This window comes from Phalangium opilio, unplaced genomic scaffold (genome assembly GCF_054372755.1).
Source record: "Phalangium opilio isolate 3A_F unplaced genomic scaffold, DU_Popi_V2 ptg000042l_1, whole genome shotgun sequence".
Lineage (NCBI taxonomy): Eukaryota > Metazoa > Arthropoda > Arachnida > Opiliones > Phalangiidae > Phalangium > Phalangium opilio.
The window spans coordinates 1,407,571-1,431,627 of record NW_028324166.1 but is presented as its reverse complement, the minus strand read 5'-3'; the positions used below and the strand labels follow the sequence as shown (position 1 = coordinate 1,431,627).

The window sequence follows — 24,057 nt, the reverse complement described above, 5'->3', positions numbered from 1 at the left end:
ACGACACTAGTCTATGGAAACCTTGCTGGGACTGTTTAATGTTTGAGCTAGAACTGCTTGTCCTTATGGATTTATTTGTCCATGTTCTCCGCATAAAGGATTGTATTTACCTTTCAAATACCTAAAACCTTTTCTCGGAAATCTTCAGGGACATTATCTCCCCCTCTCATCGTGGTCGTACTTGCTAACACCTGACTCTTTCAGTAGTCTTTCTGACGCCTGTTTACAACTGACAACTGACATTCCCATTGATAAGCTACTTCGGTGGCCGGATGCTCAAGAACCATTCTAGTTTAGACACGTGGAGGATTTATACCATTTGCACCAGGAGGCCGGGCTACCTTGAGGACAGAAACCTCCTCCGGGTAGCCTGGCCTTCTGGTGTAAATGGATGAATCCTCCATGCGTGGAAACTATCTATTTTTGGGCATTTATTTCAACAGGAATTCATACAGCTAATTGGAAACATTGTAGGCCGGCCTTGAGAATTTACTACACGTCACGCGGAGGTTATAATTCTGATGTCTTTCTAACTGAGATTTCATTGGTTGGTAGCAACGTCGTGAGGTCCTAGGTGCGTACGTGCAAGGTGCAGCGAGATAGCAGTAATTAACATGGGATATATGAGGTCACAATAATTCCTATTAGTTGTATGTATCCCTGGTACAGAATTATTATAAACTATCAGGGATAGATTTAAATTTAGAAGTAGGAATGGAGAACGGAACGGTTAGTATTTACTTCAGTTATTCCGACTCATAGACCACCCAGTATAGAGCCCCTCCCTCCAACACGTAATTAAAAGTTTAAATTATCTTATTGGCTCACTTAAACAGCTACGTTTTGATGACGTTGCTGACGGGGACGGGGGTGAAAAATACGTAATTCCTTTTTACCTCTGTCTCTATGACACTCCCGCCTCTTCTTTCATACCCCCCCCCCTCCGTCCCGTGCTAACGTTACTCTGTTCTCCATTCCTACTTCTAAAATTAAATCTATCCCTGAAACTAAATAATTTACTAAAATTATTTAATAAAATAAAAATCGTTTCAATTTCTAGACACAAGATAAAATTTAAAAAAATTCTAATTTTATTTAAAAAACACAATTTTCTAAACTAATTTTTAGAATTAGAGGTCAGTTAACATTAGTCAAGTTATACTTTCAGTTTCATCACGCGTTGTGTTAGTTTAAAATAGAGTTTATTTTAAAAAATAAGACGAATGTATGTAAGTAAGTGCGTGAGCTATATTATTAAGATTTAATTTTTAATAATTTTCGGGTAAATATGCTGCCAAAAGGCGCAGTGATCCTCGCGCAAAGGCCCGAATGCTCGTCGAGATTCGAGCAGATCAATATCTAATCTGCCACGAGTTTCCGTCGTGTAAAGAGGCCATTGCTCCAGCGTTACTGAAGATGCAGCCCCATCTGGCAGGTAAGCTACGGTTTCATTGGCTAAAACAGAATCGTCTTCCAAATCAGTCTTGAAGTTGGGATCGCTGCAAGTAATTAATGGAATGGTTTAGTAGTACGTCATAACCTCCTATGACGTCAATCATACAGGTGGTGGGTTTCAGCTTTTCCCAAGGATTTAAGCCACCAGTATGGCCGTGTAAATTTTGTCACACTTCCCCTAACCAAAAACTCTCCGTAGACCCTTTTAAAAGTAGAGGGGGCGCAGTGTCGTCTGCTTGGTATTAGGGTTAGTATGTGAAGAGCAAAGACGTTAGATGGGGCTTAAACCTTAGCAGTCCACCCAAGTTCTGGTTGTTTGAAGCCATACCTACCGTCTTTGCAGTACACATACCGGATGTTCCGTCTTTACCAGTAGACGATACTGTCTATTAGAGACAGAGTTCCGTGTTTGACTGTGTGATTGCGCCATAACAGTGTCGCCATCTATTAGGAAAGATCAGTATCTTCTTTAATGAAGAAAACTTTACCCGAATTTTGCAAAATTTCCCCAGTAGCTCATCAACCGCGTTGCCAACTCAGTCTCGCCGGCGTCTCCATGTTCGAATACTCCACCCAATAAGAACGGTAGCTCATCCGCGTGATCAGCGTCAATCCAATCAGGTTTGTGCGATGATTTTGGCTTGTGCTTCAAAGTATAAATAGAACATTCCATTAAGTACTCGCAGAGAGGCAAACATTACAGGGGCGGGCCGCCCTCATAGGTTATTTCTCTGGCATCAACCAAGAGGCAACGCCAGATAGAGTTCACCCGAGTTCGCTACACATGGAGGGAGACTAGCTAGACTCGCGCTGCCTCTAGTGGTGCTTCTTGGTGCCAGGGAAATAACCCAATAACCTCCCCTCTCTGTGGTGTTTTCTTCTGGAATTAATGAGATAGTCTATTGACTTGAAATTTACTTTGAACTGATACATATAAGTTGGAATATTCAAAGTAGCCAAAGTGTCCGCCAAGTGATTAGTACTGCAGAGAAACACAAAGTCCGTGAACAACCTAACGCTGGCCCTTTCTGTTGCGTGATCAGTGAACTCGATGCAACGATCCTTGTAGTAAAACTTGATCAATTCTACGATATGCGAGTCCATTTTGCCATTTGCAAAAATGAACGAGAAGTATTGAAGTAGTTCTTCCATAGTTGTGTTTGGACGCGTGGCTTTGACGACTAGAAACGCACCGTCATCTGACGTCACACCCATTAAGACGCTCTTGTTCCCGCTTAAATTTGGTGTGAATCTATCTTGGAAAACATTGAGATTGTCTTCGAATGGAAATGGTTGCATCTCCGATTTGAACGTGGCGAATAAGAGGTCTTCGACCGTACTGTTTTTAAGGCATTCAATGACGTATTGGGGGTCATCCGGGTCATGTTGACAGCCTACGTTCTTGGATATTATTTGACTTTTCATCTTGGCTTTGAAAGGGCTGTCGGTGACGTATCGCATGTAGGGTGAACCGCTTTGTAGAATGGCTCGATTGAAGAGATGTTGGGAGTTAGGGTTTAGCAAATGGTATCCCACACTCATGGAACCCGCGCTATGACCGAATATGGTGATACGATCGGGATCGCCACCGAACTGCTCGATGTTGTCTAAAATTTGAATCGAGATTTAATATATCTATTTTCATCGTCAAGGGATTTAACAATATTTGCGAAGTTCGAATCAAAATCAAAACATATTTTGTCCGAATAATTGCATTGAAGGTATTGGTTAGTGATTGAACTTATCTCTGAGGCAATCAAAAGTACTTAATCTACAAATTCTATGACAACCTTGGATTGCCGCCTGTAATTATTTTATAAGACTTAAATTTAAGTTTAATTAAAGATGGTTTCCACTAATGGGGCTAGAGAAAATACCCCCCCCCTTCAGTGCAGCGTTATCAGGCCTCTGTGAGTTAAGTCGGTCAAGTACTGATTCAAACTAAACTGCTAGGCTTTATCTCTGAACTCGGACTTTATTTTCCGTTATGAGAGTTTCAATCGATGTCCGAGGACCGTCTTCAATCCAATTACAAACCACCATTATTGTACAAAGATTAAAGTAAATTCTGACCTTACCTTTGACCCAATTCAACGCCATGTCCTGATCTTTAAGGCCCATATTTCCCGGGCAATCTTCACTGTCCAAGTACAGAAACCCCAAAGGTCCGACACGGTAATTCATAGCAACGACAATCACATCCTGCAAGGCCGAGAAGACAGAAAAATCGTAGGACCTAATTGACCCTTGCATGAAACCACCGCCGAAAATGTACACCATAACGGCAAATTTATCATCAGAATCTGTTATCGAATTTGAAGGGTTGTCGGCTGATCTCTCAGGAACCCATACATTCAAGTACAAACAATCCTCGGAAACGGTGTCCCATAGAGCCGGGTGCGTGCGTTGAACGCACGATTTGGGTTGTTCCAACGCTGGTAATGCTTCGTCCCACGGTGCGACTTCAATTGGTGCTCTGAAACGTTGGTCACCTATTGGTGGCTCAGCGTAAGGTATACCCAAAAAGGTTTTCACCGTTAATGTTGAATTGTTAATTGAAGGTAAGGTAATTTTCTGACCGATAAGTTCGCCTTTTGAAGTAACAACTGACACCTTTTCGTTATCGTTTAGGGTTAAGGTTAATTGTAAATTTACTAGAAATAGAAACCATAGTGTTAAAACTAATTTCGGCATGATTAACTCGGTATCTACAACTTTCTTGAACGACTAACTACAGCGTTTTGAACTTGAAATAAAAAAATGTTGCTTACAAAATTTTAAAGTAAAAATGCAACCTATTAATTTTTATTGTTTAATGAAATGTAAGGTGCTATTATCTACTAGAATAATTATAGATCGAGTAGAGTTAATAGGCCAAAATGGCGTCAAGCGCATTATGTTATTATCGCTTATTGGCGATAGATGGTGCTAATTTAAACAACGTTTTATCCCATTAATTTATCTTGTTTATATTTTGAAGAAAAACAGTAAGATTCATTTCTACTTTAATTCTAATCTTGACGTCATATGATTTATTTTTGACGTAAGATTAGTTATTTTTTTTTTTTTTTAATTATCACTTGAAAATGGGAATTTATCAAAAGCGGCGTCTCAATTGAAATATTAGAATCTCGTGAAGATATCACTATTTTCATCATTAATTAATTTTAAAATAATAGTTGTATTAAGAAGCGTTTTATAGTACCAAACAGGCAGGCTTAAAAAAAGAGAGATTGAACATAAATTTTTGCTTTTTCTTTTTGCCCTCTTTAGAGCTGGAAAACGATTGTTCATCCCCATCCGGCTGGGCGCCTTTTCTTCCCCATTATTTTTTGTGTGACCCGATCATACTGAATTAATTTCATTAATAATCGGAATCATATTCGATATTTAAAATAAGAAAAACCTCAAAAGTAAAAATAAGCCTGGGTGGCCTTATATTAAATTCAATAATGCTAATTCTAGACACAAGATGTTGAGCCAAACGTTAATATGGCCGGGGCCATCTTGTTTTATTTATAATTTTTAATTACAACCAATTTTAGTTCGAGCCGAGATAGATTTAATTTTAGAAGTAGGAATGGAGAAAAGAGTAATGTGGACGCGCGTCAAAGTCCCGGACCCCCTTCCACGGGACGGAGGGGGAATGAAAAAAGAGGTGGGTCATAGCGACAGAGGTTAAAAGAATTACGTATTTTTCGCAGTCCCCGTCAGCAACGTCATCAAAACGTAGTTTAAGCGAGCCAATAAGATAATTTTAACTTTTCGTTACGTGTTGGAGGGAGGGGCTCTATACTGGGCTATGAGTCGGACTGAAGTTAATACTAACCGTTCTCCATTCCTACTTCTGAAATTAAATCTATCCCTGGTTCGAGCTGAATAATAAGAACCATGTCAGGGAATTGCTTCTGTCGAAGATTCACAATCAACTGGAAGTATTTCAAAAAATTTACTTTCGGGTTCCTGACAAAGGTGTCTTCGCACAGTAGGGCTGTTGACGTTGTCCACGTTCAGGCATTGCTGAAATTCTTTACTCTGAATTACGACAGTTTTGTCCGAATTTTCGTGTAAATACCATTGAGTATTCTCGGTGCTTGGGTTTGTGCTAAACGACAGGTCAGGTGAACCGTCCATCCCTGGAAAATCTCCACGATATTGAATTAAAATTTTGTTACAAACCTAGGCCTACATTTAATAATCTCAAGGTACTTTGGAATATAAATCGAATATTTCAATAATAGGAAAGTTTCGGCTAGATTTTTTCTTTGGAAGAGTGTATAGGCCTAATATATATTGAATGTTTCAAATAGGGTTTGAGCGAAGGAAACAACGTAACAAGTTGGGAATCCAAAATAAATCTCTCTCCGAGTCGAGACGAGGATTATCTACCCAATTAACAAGTTTTTCTTAAATAAATAAATAAATATAATTGATATTAATTATTTTAATCGTCAGTAATTTACCTTAATTATAGTTAAGTCATTTTAAGTAACGTTATTTCTAAAACATTTTAAACATAGCTATTGTTGACGTTAAAATTCTAGCGTATGCCTCTTTAACAATATTTGGAAATTTAGGGTATATAAGGCGATTGATTATAACAGAGCTGAAATGTCCTCTAAGTTTAGTGTCCCGTGGATTAGATTTCGTAAATTCCTTATAGACAATTCCTTAATTACTCGTCTAGAAATAAACACACAGAGGCAACGCCAGACGGAGCCCGAGTTCACTACACGCTGAGGGAGGCTGCCTGTAGCGCCGCGTGGCCCCTGGCGCGAGGGACATAACCTAAGTCCCCCTGTCGTGTTTGCTTTTCTTCCGGAATTAATGAAATTGTCTATAGATACATTTCGGTTAAATGAACCGTTGCCTACGTTAATAAAGGCCTGTGCACAGTAGTTTCGAAGGGGACGACTTTTAAGAAACGCGACTTCTTATATTCTCCCTATTTTACCTCGAGATTTCATTGATAGCTGGACCAAAACGCGCGCGAAAATTAGTATTTAAAATTCCAAGCGTGAGAAAATGAACATTTCAAACTCTTTAGGTCCAGCTAATAGCGCCTCAGGTGAGAGAATTTGGCAACTTAAATTGCCAAAAACCAAATAAAAATCGGCGCCGCGCACTGGCCTTGATTAACGTAGGCAACGAATGAACAAATCAACGCGTTGAGAATGTCAAGTCTGGTACTTACAGGTTAAGAAAAGGTTATTGATTCTGCTCTGAAAACTGTAGGCATTATCCTTTTCTTTGTCCTGTATCTTTATAAGGTAGAATTTTTGTCTCTCTCCATTCTCGGAGTTGTAATGAGCTATCACGGGCGACGTATTTTCACGAGGGACAGTCAATGCCATCGAGCTGTTCGTATTTATTAACATTACGCATTTCTTTTCAAAGCTGAATGGGGTATAAATCGTTTCGGCCAACGTCAAAATCATAGCCCCAATCAAAAACATCTGAAATTAATCTAGTCATTAATTAAACTAGATAGAAATTAGCGGCTGTACGTATAGACCACTTTATATATATTAAGGCTCTTTCCGACGATCCAACTTTTTGACTCAGCTTGATGGGTCAACTCGAGTTGAATCAACTAGTTAGATCGTGTGAATAGACGCTGGATGAGTTGAATCACCAAAAATGTTGGCTAGGATCCAATTTTTGCTGACTCAACTTTTTAAGTTCATTTCTCCAGCCAATCAAAATTAATTACAAAAAAAGCCCTTTTCGTGGGTTATTTCGTAAGTGCCAAGGTAGGTGGCGCTTAAAAAGTTCCATTTGGCGGTAAAAGTTTAGTCGTGTGAATAGGAAGGATTTATTTCACTTTTCCCTTCAAAAGTTCGCCAAGTTGATATAACTTTTTGACCCATCGAGCTGAGATCAAAAGTTGGATCGTCTGAAAGAGCCTTAAGTGTCGTATGTGCTAATGTGGTACAGTATTCATGTTTTAGAACTCGCTAATGTAGTATTCGAGATGGCCCAACGGTTGGGCTACATTAGGTTCGAGCTCAAAGGTTATAGTAGTGCATCTTGCGGTTTTTGCCTTATCGTTTTCTATCAAGGCTTGCTCATGGTGCACCCGGGGCCACAAACAAACAAACACACACACACACATACATGCAAAACAGCAGCGCAAAGCTAGGTCGGTTTACATAACAACACCTAGCAAAAATTTCCGTGCTGGGCCTGACGCATTTCATTAAAATCTTACCTGAAAACTTCCTTTGAAAGCCATGATGATTACCAAGTTTTTTAGAAAAATTTACGATTAAGCTATTGTAATAAGTTGCATTACCCTTTTATAGGTAAAATAAAACTTTAAAGAAAGATTAGTTTTCGATATTTGGCTGATTTATATCGTGTAAAGTACAAATTCTAGTAATGGATATTTGAAATATTTTTAAATTGTTGCGTAAACTAATTAACGTTTTAGACAAATAATATTGAGATCAAGTATAAGCACGTTTGGGAATTTCCGAGATTTATTTCCAGTAAAAACAATGGTTTTGAATTATTCCTGAAATTAATAGCGTATTGTTCTTAAAAGAAAGGTTATATATATTTCAGAAACTTGTTGGTTTATTTGGTTATTTGTTTAGTCAGGGATAGATTTAATTTTAGAAGTAGGAATGGAGAATAGAGTCCCGGACCCCCTTCCCACGGGACAGAGAGGTATGAAAGAAGAGGCGGGTCATAGCGACAGAGGTGAAAAGGAATTACGTCACTATTTTTCGCCGTCCCCGTCAGAAACGTCATCAAAACGTAATTTAAGTGAGTGAACCAATAAGATAATTTAAACTTTTCGTTACGTGTTGGAGGGAGGGGCTCTGAGTTGGACTGAAGTAAATACTAACCGTTCTCCATTCCTACTTCTAAAATTAAATCTATCCCTGGTTTAGTCATAATTAGTTTACAAATTGAACTAAAGTGTGTAAATGATATAATCAGGAATTCATAAAGCTTCAAGGACTCATTGTGCCCCCTTATATCCAATATTAATTTATACTCGGGTTGTGTGGGCCGGACTTGAGAACTTTCCGCTACCACTAAAAATTCCGACTTAAGGTTATTCGTTTTCCCCCGTGAATAGCGCCGCCAGATGTCGCTATTGCCTTAACGCGAGGTTTGGGGCGACTTTTCAAACGCATACGCAAGGCGACGCTTCAAAACGAACTAATTTGTAGTAAGCATAAAGTAAGCCCTTTGACGTGGCAGCTGCTTTTACCCATTTTGACTTTTTGAGTTTTGTTTAAAAAAACTAGTTAAAAAAAATAACCCGGCCGTATCATAATCAGTATTAAGGATTGTCGCAAAACCAGAAATTTTATGCCACGCGGTGATTGTAGCTACATGAACGCTGAATCTCTATAGGGAACTGATATCGGGGTAGAGTTCTCTCTAGAGCAGGTTTGGTTTATAAAAATTAAAATGAGATAGAAAACCGGGAAAGGCCAAGGCCTTTTAATTTTTTAAGTAGATCATAAGTTTATGAGATATGTTCCTTAAGCATGACACTACACATACTTCGTAATGCTACTGAGAGACTTACAGCTCGAGATAGTTCGAGAACGACGGGAGCGAGAATTGAAGTACTACACTCGGTGGTTAATTTTGCATGCAAGACTTCCATCTTCTTATTTAGTCTGCATTACTAAGCCTTTGACAGCGCCTCACCAGGCGTAGCTTTTGCAGGACTTCCTTCTTCCTATTTAGTCTGCATTACTAAGCCTTTGGCAGCGCCTCACCAGGCGTAGCTTTTGCAAGACTTCCATCTTCCTATTTAGTCTGCATTGCTAAGCCTTTGATAGCGCCTCACCAGGCGTCGTTCGCTTTACCTCTACCTCACTCACTTCATGACAAGCTCCAGTTTGTAACCAGTGACAAACTTATGGCCAACATAACTTATGAACTTATAAAAGATTTGTGAAAAATGTGCTTGACGGTTGCCAAATTCACAACCCCATCTCTACCCCCGAAGCTATGATAGAGAGGACTCGGTTTGTACAGTGGAAGACTTGTGTTTTCCTGTCCCATTAGAGATGAAACGTTCATGAAAGGTAGGTAGTAGTTCAACATTTTTCTAGTGTGTAACTGTATTTTATCCTAGAAAGTTATATTACCACTACATTTTATTTAACGTAATCAAAAAACAACCTGTTTTTCAACCGCGTTGCGTTATTATATATCATTTCGGTTTAAGAATAAGGTTAAATGAAATCGTATAATGAGTCTCGAAACGTTATTTGATGTGGTTATTGTCGGTGCTGGTTTAAGTGGTAAGTTAATTGTAATTAAATTTAGTAAAGTACTGTAATTAGTGACCCGCTTTATATGGAGTCGTGCAGAAATATATTTTATTTGGGAAATAAGTTTGAGGAGAGGGTTGTTTCAGGTTTTGTTTTAATTTGTGAGTTAAGAATGAAGAGACAGATATTCGCTATTTGGCGAATACCGAGCCCTCCAGATGAGCACCCCTTGGCAGAATTCTAAATCTTATTTTCAGTAAACGGGGGTTTGTTTCATGCTTGTTTTGATTTCTGAGTTAAGTAAGAATGGACAAATATTCGCTATTTGGCGAATACCGAGCACGCCAGATGAGCACCTCTTGGCAGAATTCTAAATCTTATTTTCAGTAAACGGGGGTTTGTTTCATGCTTGTTTTGATTTCTGAGTTAAGTAAGAATGGACAAATATTCGCTATTTGGCGAATACCGAGCACGCCAGATGAGCACCTCTTGGCTGAATTCTAAATCTTATTTTCAGTAAACGGGGGTTTGTTTCATGCTTGTTTTGATTTGTGAGTTAAGTAAGAATGGACGTATATTCGCTATTTGCCGAATACCGAGCACGCCAGTCGAGCAACCCCTGGAAAAAAGCCTATTAAGTTCCAAATGTTATTTTCAATAAACGGGTGATTTGTTTCGGGTCTTATAATTTATGAGTTAAATAAGAATGGACTATATTCGCTATTTGCCGAATACCGAGCACGCCAGACGAGCACCGCAATGCTCAGGATATAGCGAACGTTATAAAATATTTATTTCAGGTTTAAGTGCAGCGAAATGTTTAAACGAATTTGGTTTAAAAGTAGCCGTTCTCGAGGCGCGAGATCGCGTTGGAGGAAAAACTTTCACCAAACACGTAGGTCAAAGTTCACGAAACTGTTTGTGGAAACCATAAACAAATAAATATTACGTGTCCACAGTCATCTAAATTCGGTGGTTACGTGGATGTAGGCGGGGCTTACGTTGGACCTACTCAAAACCGTATTCTTTGTTTGGCCGAAGAATTGGGTATTGAAACTTACAAGGTGTATGAGCAAGGCAAGACGCTACTTCAATCGCGAGTATGTACTGTACCTAAGCCTTTGAATTATTATTTAATTAAAATTTTAATGAGGATTTTATACTTGAAGGGAAAAACTACAGAAATTGAGGCTGAAAATTTTGGCAATATTCTGAATCCATTGGAGTATTTAGATATCAACAATTTCTTTCGAACAATTGACGAAATGGGAGCTGAGGTATATATTTTTACTCCATGTGGTTATGTAAAAACCAACGGAGTTATGCTCTGATACCAGTTATTTAGTGGTGGCCTCGGATGCACGCGATTGCATGGATAGTTCAATCATAAAGGGGACTGGTATGGTAAAAGTGAGACCCTTGATAGTTCACATATCTAAGCACAGAAAACCATAGCTGTTAGTTCAAGAGAGAAACTATTGTAGCTGTCAATAGCGAACACTTTGGGAAAGAATTGGAAATTGGATTGGTAGGCTAAAGACATATTTTTTTGGCGTTTTTACTATTTTCTAAGATTTACGAAAAGAGAAAAAATGTATGAGAAACTCGAAATGGCACCTTATAGTGTTAAGGTCACTGTATCCCGTGAATATTGAATTGAGCAGGCATTTCTTAGGTTTATGTGTGCGATACACTGTATAGCCTTAGATAATTGTTGGGTGCTGTACTACCTTAGCACATTGGAAACCACACGGAGTGTTGCAAAATATTTTTTGTACTTGTTAATATTAAAATATAAAACTAGAACACTGCTTTCAAATATAAATATTATGTAATTCTGGCTTTATTAATGTGCCTTTGTTTATATTTTTTTTAAAATTTTAAGATTCCATCGGATGCACCATGGAAAGCCCCACACGCTGATATATGGGACAGAATGACGCTAAAAGAGTTTATCAATGATGTATGTTATACTAGGTAAAGATCTATTACATCTAAAGTATACAGGTATCCTCAGAACAAAAACCGTCTGGTTATACGATTAAAATCGCGGGTACTTCATATTTTCAAATAAGGAAAAGTTAATTAGGGCAAAACTTTTGACGTTTTCATTTTATTTATTCCCTCAAACTCGAGGAAAGGGAGAAACGTCGCAAAATGGACGGCAAATATAAACTTGACTTGCGAACCTCACGAAATTTCTCTACTCTGGTTTTTATGGTACATTAAACAATGTGGTGGAATACAAAGGGTTAATAATACCGCGAATGGCGCACAGGTTCGTTTAGTTTATACTAACTAAACCGAGGTCGTGTTCTAACTCATCAGTTGTTAAATTTAGGAGAGAAAATTCGTTGGTGGAAGTCAGCAAATTAGTCAGAAAATGGCCGAAAAATTAACTGGTATTAAATACAACTCAAGAGTAAATTAAGAAAGAGTATTGTACTATCATTGTCCATCGTGAAATCCTGAGGGATGTTTATGTCTCCGTCCTCGCACTCTCGCGATGTACCAAAGTCCTCCAGACATAGTTTTAGCATTGAATTGGTCTTGTTGATTAAAATTGAAATCGAGCCAGTGTAGAACTTCCTCTCCTAGTTCATTTACTCTTGACACTATTCATATCATTACATTTAAACTAATCATTACAATTACATAATTAGGGTCTGTGCATTTGAACGAAATTGTTTCCGTTGTAAATCAAAACGAAACTAAGGTCGAAATTAAGACGATATCCGGAAAAATATGGACTGTAAGCCAATATAGTGACTAAGACATTCTAGATTGGTAGAAAATCATTATTTGCGTGTAAATTTCAAGTCGAAATACGTCATTTTGGCTATTTCACCAATGCTCCAATTAAAAATCCATTTCGAACCTCCACTTCCGGTTGAACATCAACAACTGTCCCAGAGAATGCCAATGGGTTCCACCATGAAGGCTTTTCTCTATTACGATGATGCCTTCTGGAGGAACAAAGGTATAAGCACGTGGTATAAGACACAGTCTCCTTTCGAAGATACAACCCAAAAAGTTTTCTAACCATCGCCGAATTTCGTGTACATTGAATCAGGGTATTCTGGGCAACTTTTTGTAATCGAAGGTGATGAACATCCCACAGTTTGGGTTTTTGATGACACGAAACCGGATGGTTCCGCACCGTGTCTTGTATTGTGAGTTAAGTTTCAATTGGGTATTGAATTGATTCAAATATTTAGTGATAGGTTCAGGGTTAATCTTAATTTACAACACCGGTTTTAAATCCGTGTGGTTGTGTAATGATTTTTACCCCTTGTGTAACTATATGGTCCTTGAAGCATGAACGGTGGGAAACTATTATGGTCTACTGGTTCGTGTAGCAGTTAGGTAGAGATGTAGATAATAGCACTTTGGTCTTTTGTGGCAGTCATTTAAAGAACAAAATAACCGCTGAAAGAGGCAACATGGATATTGAAATCTCTGTTGATTGTAGATTCGTGTCGGCTGACAAATGCAAAAAAATTACAAACAAAACTAAGGAAGAACGGGAACAAATACTTAAAAACAGTCTTTATAAAATTTTTAAAATGGCCGAAATATACGATGTAAGTTTGATTGAAAGCACGAACTTTATATAACTTAAATTTGATTGGATAATTTTTAGTCCACGCATTACGAAGAATTTAACTGGTGTACGGAACATTATTCGGGCGGTTGTTACACGTCTCTGAGTCCACCAGGACTAATAACAACATATGGAAAGTATGTCTAGTCTCTCTAGAAGCACTGTTCCTAATATGTTTCGAAATTTCGAACTCTATTAAATAGAGTCTGTTGAAGAAGAGAGTGGGATGGTGTTGCAATCTCTATACTTATAACGGTAACGATGTCTTCCCAGCATCCTCAGTGGCGTTTCGGTAGGGTCGTACGGTCCAGAAACCTTAAGGATGCCCCTTGTGTCTTAAAAATAGAAGCTATTTCTCATATAAATACAATGGCGCTACGCTACAGCACTTAACGATCGCCTACCGAAAGGTATGGGCGTGCACGAGGTACACTGGGAGACTTTCGTTGCCGCACATGGCCCACCAACATTGCTCCTGCATCCCACTCTCTCGGAGTCGGGACTTCAAGATTAAACTCTGATCATTCTTCGACAGTTGTATTCGTGATTCATTTGGACTGATACATTTCGCTGGAACCGAAACTGCCACGAAATGGAGTGGTTACATGGACGGCGCCGTTGAAGCTGGTCAAAGGTCGGCCAGGGAAATCTTATATCGAATGGGCAAAATTAAACAATTTGAAATCAACCAAGATGAACCCGTCTCCAAGGTAACTAAATATCTGAAAAGCTGCTACATTTCTGAACTGCTTTTACATTACCAGCTTAGGCACACTTTTAGTTTTAAATAGTACACTTCTGCTAGATAGAGGCTCTTAAACGTTCTAAAATTGGAGGCTATTGAAATTGTCTAAACAAGATGGGCACACTGAATGTCTTACTCCCCAAGTGTGCTAATTTATTGTTTTAGAGACCAATCAATGTTTGGGGGCCCGTACCTCCAAAACTAAATGATCTTTGACACTTTTCACTCAGTCTGACCCAAAGAACACCCCTTAATTTATGGCATACTTATTATAAACACCTATAGACCATCTTAGACTTTCATATTATGGCTTGTCAAAGTGGCGTTATTACTCTATTGCAGTTTGTTAAAGCTATGCCATGCGAATGGACGTTTCTGGAGCGAAATTTGCCCTCAGTTCGTGGACTTCGCAATGCCCTAGTGGTGTTGGGCTTATCGCTAAGCGCTGTTGCGATAGTCGCAAAATTCAGAAAAATATTCTGAAGCTAAAGAACAAATAAAACTTTGGGCCGATCACAGAATTACCTACCACAGTAGCTTCAAACATAAATACCATCATTAGCCTTTTTTAGACAAACACTTTTACCGACTGTTTGCCAAATTTATTCGTAAAAATCATGTATTTTTTCGGAATTAAATTAATTGGAATCTTATTTTAAACATAAGTATATTAATTAAGTCGTATTTCGAGTAAATGTATTCTTGGAATTCGAATTGTTGTGATTTATGGTTTCATCAAGAAGCGATATCTAGTTTACTAGGGAGAAGGTATAATTTCGCCACATTTCTTGCTTTATCTCCAGTCCAAACGTAGGTCCGGAGTTAATCCCCGATTCTATATTACAACCAGCAGCATCTCATTGGTTCTTGAAAACTCACGTCAGCGCGACGCGAATGACGAAAATTACTGAGTATTTTCTGACTGAGGAGAGGCGAAATAGCCCGGGGCCTCCTTTTACGTCCCCCCCCCTTGTATTTTGAAAGGGGGGACTGGGACTATGGCGCGCGAATACTTAGGCATCTTATACCTTTTCCCTAGTAATCTAGATATCACTTCTTGGTTTCGTACTTCTTACAAAATTACTAGTATGTTTGAAGTAAACGTATTTTAAGCAGGTGAACAAGCATTGAATATTTTTTTCTAAATTGTGTGTTTAACATTAAGTTAAGCATGGTAATCATCATTATAATCATACATAGCAAAAAGTCCAAAAAGACTTATTGGGGAAATTTTGTTATAGACTTTTGAAACAGGTGGGAAAATATTGTTCGACATTTCCTAAGTTTGTATAAAACGCGACTGATTACCTTCGGAGATTTTACTACAAGTTCGTAGTACGTTTCAAATCGTACACAAAAATGACAACCACCACGTTTGCCGTGTTTTTATTATTGGCCATTAATTTCGCGACGTATTTCGCCGAAGACGAAATATCACTCGAAGAAATGTACAAAGATGTTTGTAGTAAGTATTTATAAAGGCCCGTTCAGACTGTAAAATCTTACGTTCCCGTCGGTACCTTCATTTCAATGTTCAGACGTAAACGAGTCGCGTATACGGTGATATTTGAGCCACGACTGTTTGAATACTAAAATGGCCGAATCCAAAATGACGTTTTGACAAATACCCCCAAGGTCGCTCCATCAAAGATGTTAAGAAGAGGGGGGGAGTTGAAGCTAGCAGTTTTGGCAAGGCATTCTGGGAGTTCTCGCTATTCTTTTTTATTTATTTGTTTCCTGTTAAGCCGTATTTCAACCAATAAGAGGGCAGAGAAAGATGTGCTCAGACCGGAAGTGAAGAGGAACACTCCATCCAAACCTTCTACCCTTTATACCCTCTTTAGTGCCATGAGTATGAAACCTTTCACATATCGTCACACGTCAGTAAGCACGATTGAGTGAGCTATGGCTAAAGAAAAGACGCTAATACGGTGGTGCCATCTCGATGTATACTGCCCGACGAAACTGAAATTTTTCAAACTAAACCCGCGAATCTTTTACTCGTGCGAGCAAAGTCTGAATGGACCTTTAAAGTTTCTTAATCCCAAATGCTCCTGAAAGATAAACGTACGTTTTATTTTACTAACAGTTATACATGAAAACAAAGCTATGCTAGATGCGATGAACGACTGCCAAAAGGAAAAGCTCCCAGCATCGGTAAATACCAATGTTTACTAACCGAGATTAAAGATAAATTAAAATTAAATGCCATTATTAAGATAATGTTTGATGGAGTCGCTTTTTGAGTAGTGATAAATTGTTACGCTGTTTCTAAGTCACTTCATTTTGTTCGATTTTAAAATAGTTGAAAGAATTAATACCAATTTGCGCCAAAAAACTCGGTATTGAGTCAGACCTTTCAGTCAAGTCATTGACAAGTATTTTCTGTGCCCAAGGAGGAGACAAAATTTACTATCAGGTGATTTCACATTAATATTTGGTGGCGTTTCAAGTGAAAGAGTATTCATATGATTAAGACAACTGGTGGGTTTCACCATTCGTGGAGTTTCGAGCCGAATTCCGAGCATAAAAAGTGGATGATATTTCATAACATCATCCACTTTTGATTGTAATCGTGTCAGAATCTTTGACGAAGATTCTATGCTCGGCAAATAGCGAATGATTTAAAAGGAATATAAAAAATTTAACTCGAGTTTTTACATTAATTGAAATTTGTATTTCATTAATGTATTTAGTTTGACAAATGCCAAAACGAACTAATGGTTGAAAAGGTGTGTTTTCAACGGTTTTAAATCCATCATTAACTCTAATTAAGTTCTCATAATTAATTTATATTAAAAACTGCATAAACCCTATATTTAGAAAATAACGAAAGAAATGGAGAGAAATGAAACACAGCCCATGATGGTAAGTCGACATTTTTCTAGACCTGATCAGAATGCAAGTAACACCACTTAATTGGAACATCGAAGATTAATTAAGAATCCTTATTTTTAATCAGGATTGTTTCAACGAAAAAATGGGTGTTATGCACAAGTAGCTTGGAAATGCAAAATTTGATGTACAATTTGAAATAAAGTGCTAAACAAATTTAAACATATTGATTACCTTTATAACAAACCGAAAACAAAATTTTAAGCATGGATCTCGTAAATCCTTTAGGGGATAGGACAAGTCAGGCAAATTAAGATGTTCGTTAGCAAAGTGTGGTTAGTGGTGGGGAGGGCGTGCTAGTTTCGTATGCGCAAACGTAGAACAATACCAATTTCTCTGCAACCAAATAAACCATTTCATGGAAATGTCGAGTCAGATATTTTAAATCGGGTTCTTGATGTGCGATTAAACTTTGGGAAACTCCGCTGTAGGTTTTAAATTTCTTACGAAATTATTCGTTTGTTTGAAGAACCCGCGATGAACAAGCATTAAAGTCTTTTTTTGTAAAAACTTAAGTCAACTACGGGTTACATCGCGTGTTGAACTGTAATGAAGTCCCTGGAACCAGATAATCATCGTTAGAATCATACGTCAATAATAAATCACAATAAGTTAGATGTAAGGCAATTAAGCCTACATCTTCGCTTTCACTGTGTGCCTAGAACGATTATTCGCCTCACTGCCTTGTAGTTCCACGAATCGGTGTGTTTGCTTCGATGCTAACTTACTGGGAATTTATATTATAGACTTTAGAAACAGGTGGGAAAATATTGCTCGGAATTTCCCAAGTTTTTAGTATAAAACGCGACTGTCAGACTTCGGAGATTTTACTTTAATTTTGTAGATACGTTACATATCGTACACAAAAATGAATACCTCCGCTTTTACCTTCGTATTATTGGCCATGAATTTCGCCACGTATTTCGCCGGAGACGAATCACCCGAAGAAACGTACAAAGGTCTTTGTAGTAAGTACTTATTAGAGTTTCTTAATTCCAAATGCACCTGGAAATTAGAACTACATTTTATATTATCAACAGTGGTGAGTAAAAACAAAGCCATGGTTGATGCGTTGAGCGACTGCTATAACGAAAAGGCCACCCCATTGGTAATACCATCAATGTTTATTTGCTTAAAACAGGGATAGATTTAATTTTAGAAGTAGGAATGGAGAACAGAGTAATTATCTGGACGTCACTTCATTTTGGTATTTAGATGAAAGAATTTAACGCGATCTGCGCCAAAAACCAAGACATTAAAGGGGACCTTTCCATGAAATCATTGACAACCATTTTCTGCGCTCAAGGCGGAGACACAATTTTCTTTAAAGTGATTTCAATTCGATGTTCGTAGATTCCCGAGCCGAATCTCTCGAGCTTTAATTAAAATTTGTCTTTCAATAATCTATTTAGTTTGATAAATGTCAAGACGAACTAATGGCTGAAAGGGTAGGTTTTCATTAGCTTTTTTAGTCAATCCCATTAAGTCTTAATCTGTTTTAGTTTTAATTAATGTTAAAAATAGAAAATAAGCAAAGAAATGGAGAGAAAGGAGGAACAACCCATGATTGTAAGTTGACGCTAGACGCTTTTCATAACCTTGGAATATCGATCGTCAATAATTTCTTGCGTTTAATCAGGAATGTTTCAACAAGAAAGTTGGTTTGAAGGCGGAATAACTTTATGAAATTCATGTACAACCAAGTTGAAATAAACAAATTTGTCGAAAGTGATTGGACATTTTTCCTCGCCTTGGAGTGTTCTTACAATCGTTTCTTTAAACCCTGCTATTTTTATCTTTCCACTGTTTTGCATAAATCTTAACGTTAGTTCCATTGAAATCATACTTACCTGGCGTCGCTGCGGCCTTGATCTTTGAGGAGGCGGGTTGGGGCGAGACCCGATCACTGCACTCCGATCGGGTTGACCCTCACCACTATCACTAATAGTGATCAGTGGGGCGTGCAATTTGTGGTAGCGGGGGTCGTGCGTTCGCGCAAACCCCCAAAAAGTTGTTTAATATAAAATTAATCACATATTATATACATTCAATACTTTCAGTGCATTCTTTGTCGATTATTGAAACTGCACCTGAGGTCTTAAGAATTAGTCTGTGAAATATTGAATATACGCAGTGTGTAATGCATGTAGCGTGGTTCATCGTAGACCCAAATAGATTAAGCTCTCGTATGGAGTAATTTCTTTCCCATTTATGGCAACGTCATAACCCTCTATCTCTTACCCTAGTGATATCCCCCCTTTCGGGGTCAAATAGTGTACTCTCTTACAAAGTTGCTCTCAACGTTAAGGCTACTAAGTTCACTCTACCGAAATTACTCTATTGCTGGAAGAAAAATCAACGGTATTAATTTCACGGAGAAATCACTAGTTTCAAACGTTAATTCAATTATTTTCTAAGAAATAATTGGACCGTATTTTTCATAATTGAGTATCTCCTCATTTTAATCAATCAGTGAAACTTACAACAGAATCCAAGTCTTAAAATTCTTAATTAATTTACTCCTAATCTTGGCTTTCCATCGTTTATATATAAACTAACGTTAGTTCCTTTGTAATCATACTTACCTGGCGTCGCTGCGGCCTTGATCTTTGAGGAGGCGGGCTGGGGCGAGACCCGATCATTGCACTCCGATCGAGTTGACCCTCACCACTATCACTAATCGTGATCAGTGGGGCGTACTATTTTTGGTAGCGGGGGTCGTGCGTTCGCGCTCACCCCCACAAATATTCAAATATAAAATTAAACATATCTGAAATCTGTGATCTATATTCAATTGACTAATTCTACAGGGCCGGTAGGCCCTTGTAGATATGACTTGATACTCTTTTGTAACGTTAAAGCAAAATTCACATGCTTTTACCATTTTTCCTATGGAGATTAACATGGGGTTTTTCGTGATATTTAGCCACCTCTAACTGAAAAACTAGAGCGAAGTTACTTTTCGGAATACTCTTAATTTAACAATTATGTATTCAAGGTGTGCTATCGGCTAGTTTAATTTAAATCAATTAACTCTAAGTATGTTAATTTTAGTTAATTCTGAAAGTACGTCAAAATTACTTTTGAGTCAGACTATCTAGCAGTAGACGCTGACAGATTACTTTACTATTTCATCCGAGCTTGAGCACCTTTATATGTATTTTCTAATTAACTGTAGCACCCTTAATAAGAAATAGGTCGTTATCAGGTCGAATTTTCGTCTAGAAAAGTAATTCAGGTAAATAATTACAGTTACCAGAGGTTTTTATATCATTTAAAGTAAGTTTTTGAACGTTCTTTACGGCCAAGGCTTAAGTTGTATTTTAGTTTGTCTATGTAATATAGTATTTATATAGTCTTTCCCCTTTCAAGATAAAAAAAGCTCATTTCCAGCTCTGTATTCCAAAAATACGCAGTCTGCTTCGTTTCCTGCTACAAACAAATATATGAGGACTGAGGTATACAGGGTTTCATTATTTGTTAATCTCACTAAAATGCTACTAATTGTGAAGGTGTGTGATATATTTCCTTAAACTAAACCAATGTAGAGGAATTTCCATGTTTACATCAGCACAGATTCTCTCAACGTAACCACGTTGGAAACGGAGAGTTACGTATGAGGTATACTGGGTTTCATTATTTGTTAATGGTTTAGAAATCAACGGTAGTGTTTTCACCCTGTGATGAATTCAACTTCAAAATATTACAGGAAAGATCACAAAATGTTCAATGTGTTTTCCTACGGCAGTTAACCCTAGTGGAAAAAATGATTGGAAACCAATTGGGAAAACGCAGTTCAGAAACCAATTGGGAACCAATAGGAAACCAATAGTGTTTTCGTCACATTTCCGATAGGATATACCAATTACTGACCGATAAGATTGACCAATTACCGACCGATAAGATTGACCAATTACCGACCGATAAGATTGACCAATTACCGACCGATAAGATTGACCAATTACCGACCGATAAGATTGACCAATTACCGACCGATAAGATTGACCAATTACCGACCGATAAGATTGACCAATTACCGACCGATAAGATTGACCAATTACCGACCCATTAGAATGACCAATTACCGACCCATTAGAATGACCAATTACCGACCAATAAGACTGACCAATTACCGACCCATAAGACTGACCAATTACCGACCCATAAGACTGACCAATTACCGACCCATTAGAATGACCAATTACCGACCCATAAGACTGACCAATTACCGACCCATAAGACTGACCAATTACCGACCCATAAGACTGACCAATTACCGACCCATAAGACTGACCAATTACCGACCCATAAGACTGACCAATTACCGACCCATAGGCTCACAAAGAACATATGAAAATTAATTAATAATATGGCGAACAAACTAATTACCACAGGCTCCACAATACTAATAAAACCTTCACAATTGAAATATTTTATTTTAAAAAGGAATTTTTTTTTTTTTTTTGGTTTTTTCAATTTGGCGCGGCAATAATTTTTTTTCGCAAATCGGAAATTTTTTTGGGTCAGGGCGTGGTTCACTGCCTTAGCCGCCATCTCCTGGGCAGACTGATCTTTCCCCTTTTTCTTGGCGTAGTAGCGAACACTACCTGCAATAATAACAGTTACTATTGTATGATTGATACAAATTTTTAAGCTTTCATTTTTTTAAACTTACTCTTAATAGCCGAAACCTTTTGTGGAGTAAGAGATGGCCTCGCTTCTAACGCCTTAGTTTTTTTTGAACCTATTTGACGATGTTCCTGTCAAGCTTCTATAATGAAACTCCCCGTTAGATTTATTTGGAACACTTAGGATTGTGCAAAAGAGTTCAATTCATTTACACCTTATAACACTTTGTACATTCTGACATTTCAATATGAATTTGTGAGAAACTGAGAATGACACAAAAGCCTCCCAAAAAAAGCACACACACACCCACACCCACACTTGAAACATTAACATTAAAAATATGGCACAAGCAAAATGGTTTCAATCCACTTTTTTAATCTACAGAGTTTTTGAAAAACTATATGTTAAAGGGAGGGTAAGCGCGTTATGTAGGGGTGGAGCCTTTAATAAGCTTCTCTCTTGCATTTTGATGGAAGATAAAATTCAGAGAGAAGCTTACTATTTTTGACTTGTATATGGATTTAAAAAACAAGTAATTTGATCTAAACAGATCCATGATAATTATGATGTGGAACTCATAATTTTTCCAAAGACCTATTCGCTTTTAAGAATTTAAGAGAAAAAATATCATACTTTTACTGCGCATCTCCTCGTCATCACTAGACATATCATCTGGTAACAATTTAAGAGTTAATTTATTAGAAATTGAGACTATATAGGGAAGTCTACTCTTGTGTGTTAGAAGAAACTTACCGTAATTTACTCTCACTAACCCACCACAGGGCTCCCAGCGCTTAGTGCACAAAAAATAATAGGTATTATAGGTCTAAAAGGCTAAAATTATAGGATATATATAGGTCCAAAAATCATCAATTTATAGGTTCAAACTTATGTTATGTAAATTTTATACGTTTAAAATTACGAATTATTGGAGTTTTACAGGAAGTATATTATATATTCGAGAGTAGACTACTTTTAAACATATTTATAAAAATATGATCATTATTTAATTTACTTGCGACTAGTAGTTAATAGTGTAGCAACTAAACTATTTACCATGCATTACTTTGGACTAATTCAGGGTTACCACGAAATTTTCAGATTCAAATTCCCTAACTTTTTCAGGTTTTGTCGGACTTTTATTACGATTTTCCCTGACATGTTTAGGCCCATCAACTGTCATTATTCTAACTAGGGCCGTGCAGACTATTCGTTACTATTTGGTCGGACCAAATAATTTGGTCAAAATTGACGTTTACTATTCGCACCGACGAATCGAATAATAATTTTCAAAATTCTAGAATACCAAATAATGAGCTTCGAAAAACCGACTATTCTATAGCGGATAAAACAATTTGAAAGTAAATGTTTTTAACAGTCTATTGACCAAATTATTTGGTATTCGCAACCAGTTTTTGAATTTTTCTGTTGATTTTGTGAATTTGAGGGCGCTGTCATAGAGATAGAAACATAAATGTGAGGCTCCTATCCCTATGGGCTCTGTGATAGTGTCCGCTGGACCGTGGCCTCGTAGATGACGCGACTCGGCAGACACAGCCTTAAAATTCTGACTTGGCTACTGTTAAATATTACCCGCGTTCACCAAGTCGCGTGATCAAGGAGGCTATAGATGGAATCAGCCACTCAGTCTTTAGAAGTTCATGAAAATGGATAAATCATTAAAGGTTTTAACTTAACCTTTTATGAACTTCTCGCTGCGGAGCTAACTATATTGAACTTCCTAATAATATGTCACTATAGTATACCTATTAAAAAATATAGTATCATGGAAGAGGTCATGCATTGCAAAGCGAGTAGGGATATATTGACAACTAACCTAATTTTGATTAAAATAAAACCTTTGATTCGTTCAAAAATAAGTTTTCAGCCATTCAAAAGTACCTTTCCGTGTCCCATTATTTATAAATTTGAAATTTGGTATAATAGTTTTATAGAAATTTAAATTTGGTCGAATTTTTGAACTTCACACTATTTGGTCAAATTATTTGGTCATTTTCCTATTCCGAGCCGAGAGATGGCTCCCAAAAACACTGCTATTTGGTATTCGACGAATACCTTAAAAAGTACTATTCGCACAGCCCTATAAATAACTAAACTAGAGCGTTTAAATCGCCGTAGAGCATTTAAATCGCCTTCTTGAATATATAACTTAAAACCTCTCGGAGCGAGCTCCGCGATTTTTGTGTCTGGTCAAACATAATCTCGCCAAAATATAGGTATTATAGGATAAATTTACGAATTATAGGTTTTTATAGGACCATCTCAGAATTATAGGTATTTATAGGTATTATAGGTACTCTGGGAGCCTTGCCACCATCTCTCATCATCCCTTGGGGCTCATGATCTCTTATGCCTTTGACTATCTCTTGAGGTTCATTATCACTAATCATCGTTTTACGTTCATCACTAATCATCGTCAATATAACTTATCAAAAATGTCTCGTTCATTTATAATCATTTAT

At 37.5% G+C, this 24,057-nt stretch overlaps 2 protein-coding genes, 2 long non-coding RNA genes and 2 other non-coding genes across 6 annotated transcripts; 4 read left to right on the top strand and 2 right to left on the bottom strand.

Moving 5' to 3' along the window:
* Nucleotides 1-1,261: 1,261 nt before the first annotated feature.
* LOC149678149 (cholinesterase-like) lies at nt 1,262-7,690 on the bottom strand. The gene is made up of 7 exons (XM_089836995.1): nt 7,667-7,690; nt 6,650-6,911; nt 5,409-5,591; nt 3,534-4,109; nt 2,374-3,062; nt 1,944-2,101; nt 1,262-1,499 (listed from the first exon to the last, which is right to left on the bottom strand). The coding sequence occupies exons 1-7, from the start codon at nt 7,688-7,690 to the stop codon at nt 1,262-1,264; spliced, it is 2,130 nt and encodes a 709-aa protein (XP_089693121.1).
* LOC149678148 (amine oxidase [flavin-containing] B-like) lies at nt 5,088-15,136 on the top strand. The gene is made up of 13 exons (XM_089836149.1): nt 5,088-10,596; nt 10,661-10,801; nt 10,871-10,978; nt 11,587-11,678; nt 11,838-11,979; nt 12,043-12,103; nt 12,365-12,453; nt 12,522-12,681; nt 12,775-12,874; nt 13,174-13,285; nt 13,345-13,442; nt 13,841-14,015; nt 14,393-15,136. Exons 1-13 carry the CDS (start codon nt 10,408-10,410, stop codon nt 14,531-14,533), a joined length of 1,608 nt encoding a protein of 535 aa, XP_089692275.1. The 5' UTR covers nt 5,088-10,407; the 3' UTR covers nt 14,534-15,136.
* A 1,965-nt stretch (nt 15,137-17,101) lies between these two features.
* On the bottom strand, nt 17,102-18,289 carry LOC149678147 (uncharacterized). The gene is made up of 2 exons (XR_016366251.1): nt 17,583-18,289; nt 17,102-17,503 (listed from the first exon to the last, which is right to left on the bottom strand). It is a non-coding gene; the product is annotated as an uncharacterized LOC149678147 (long non-coding RNA).
* Nucleotides 18,290-18,787: 498 nt separating this feature from the next.
* LOC149678146 (U1 spliceosomal RNA) lies at nt 18,788-18,951 on the top strand. The gene has a single exon (XR_016366300.1). It is a non-coding gene; the product is annotated as a U1 spliceosomal RNA (small nuclear RNA).
* A 571-nt stretch (nt 18,952-19,522) lies between these two features.
* Nucleotides 19,523-19,686, top strand: LOC149678145 (U1 spliceosomal RNA). Its single transcript, XR_016366346.1, has one exon. It is a non-coding gene; the product is annotated as a U1 spliceosomal RNA (small nuclear RNA).
* Nucleotides 19,687-20,263: 577 nt separating this feature from the next.
* Nucleotides 20,264-20,697, top strand: LOC149678144 (uncharacterized). Its single transcript, XR_016366040.1, has 3 exons — nt 20,264-20,403; nt 20,494-20,566; nt 20,655-20,697. It is a non-coding gene; the product is annotated as an uncharacterized LOC149678144 (long non-coding RNA).
* Nucleotides 20,698-24,057: the final 3,360 nt, after the last annotated feature.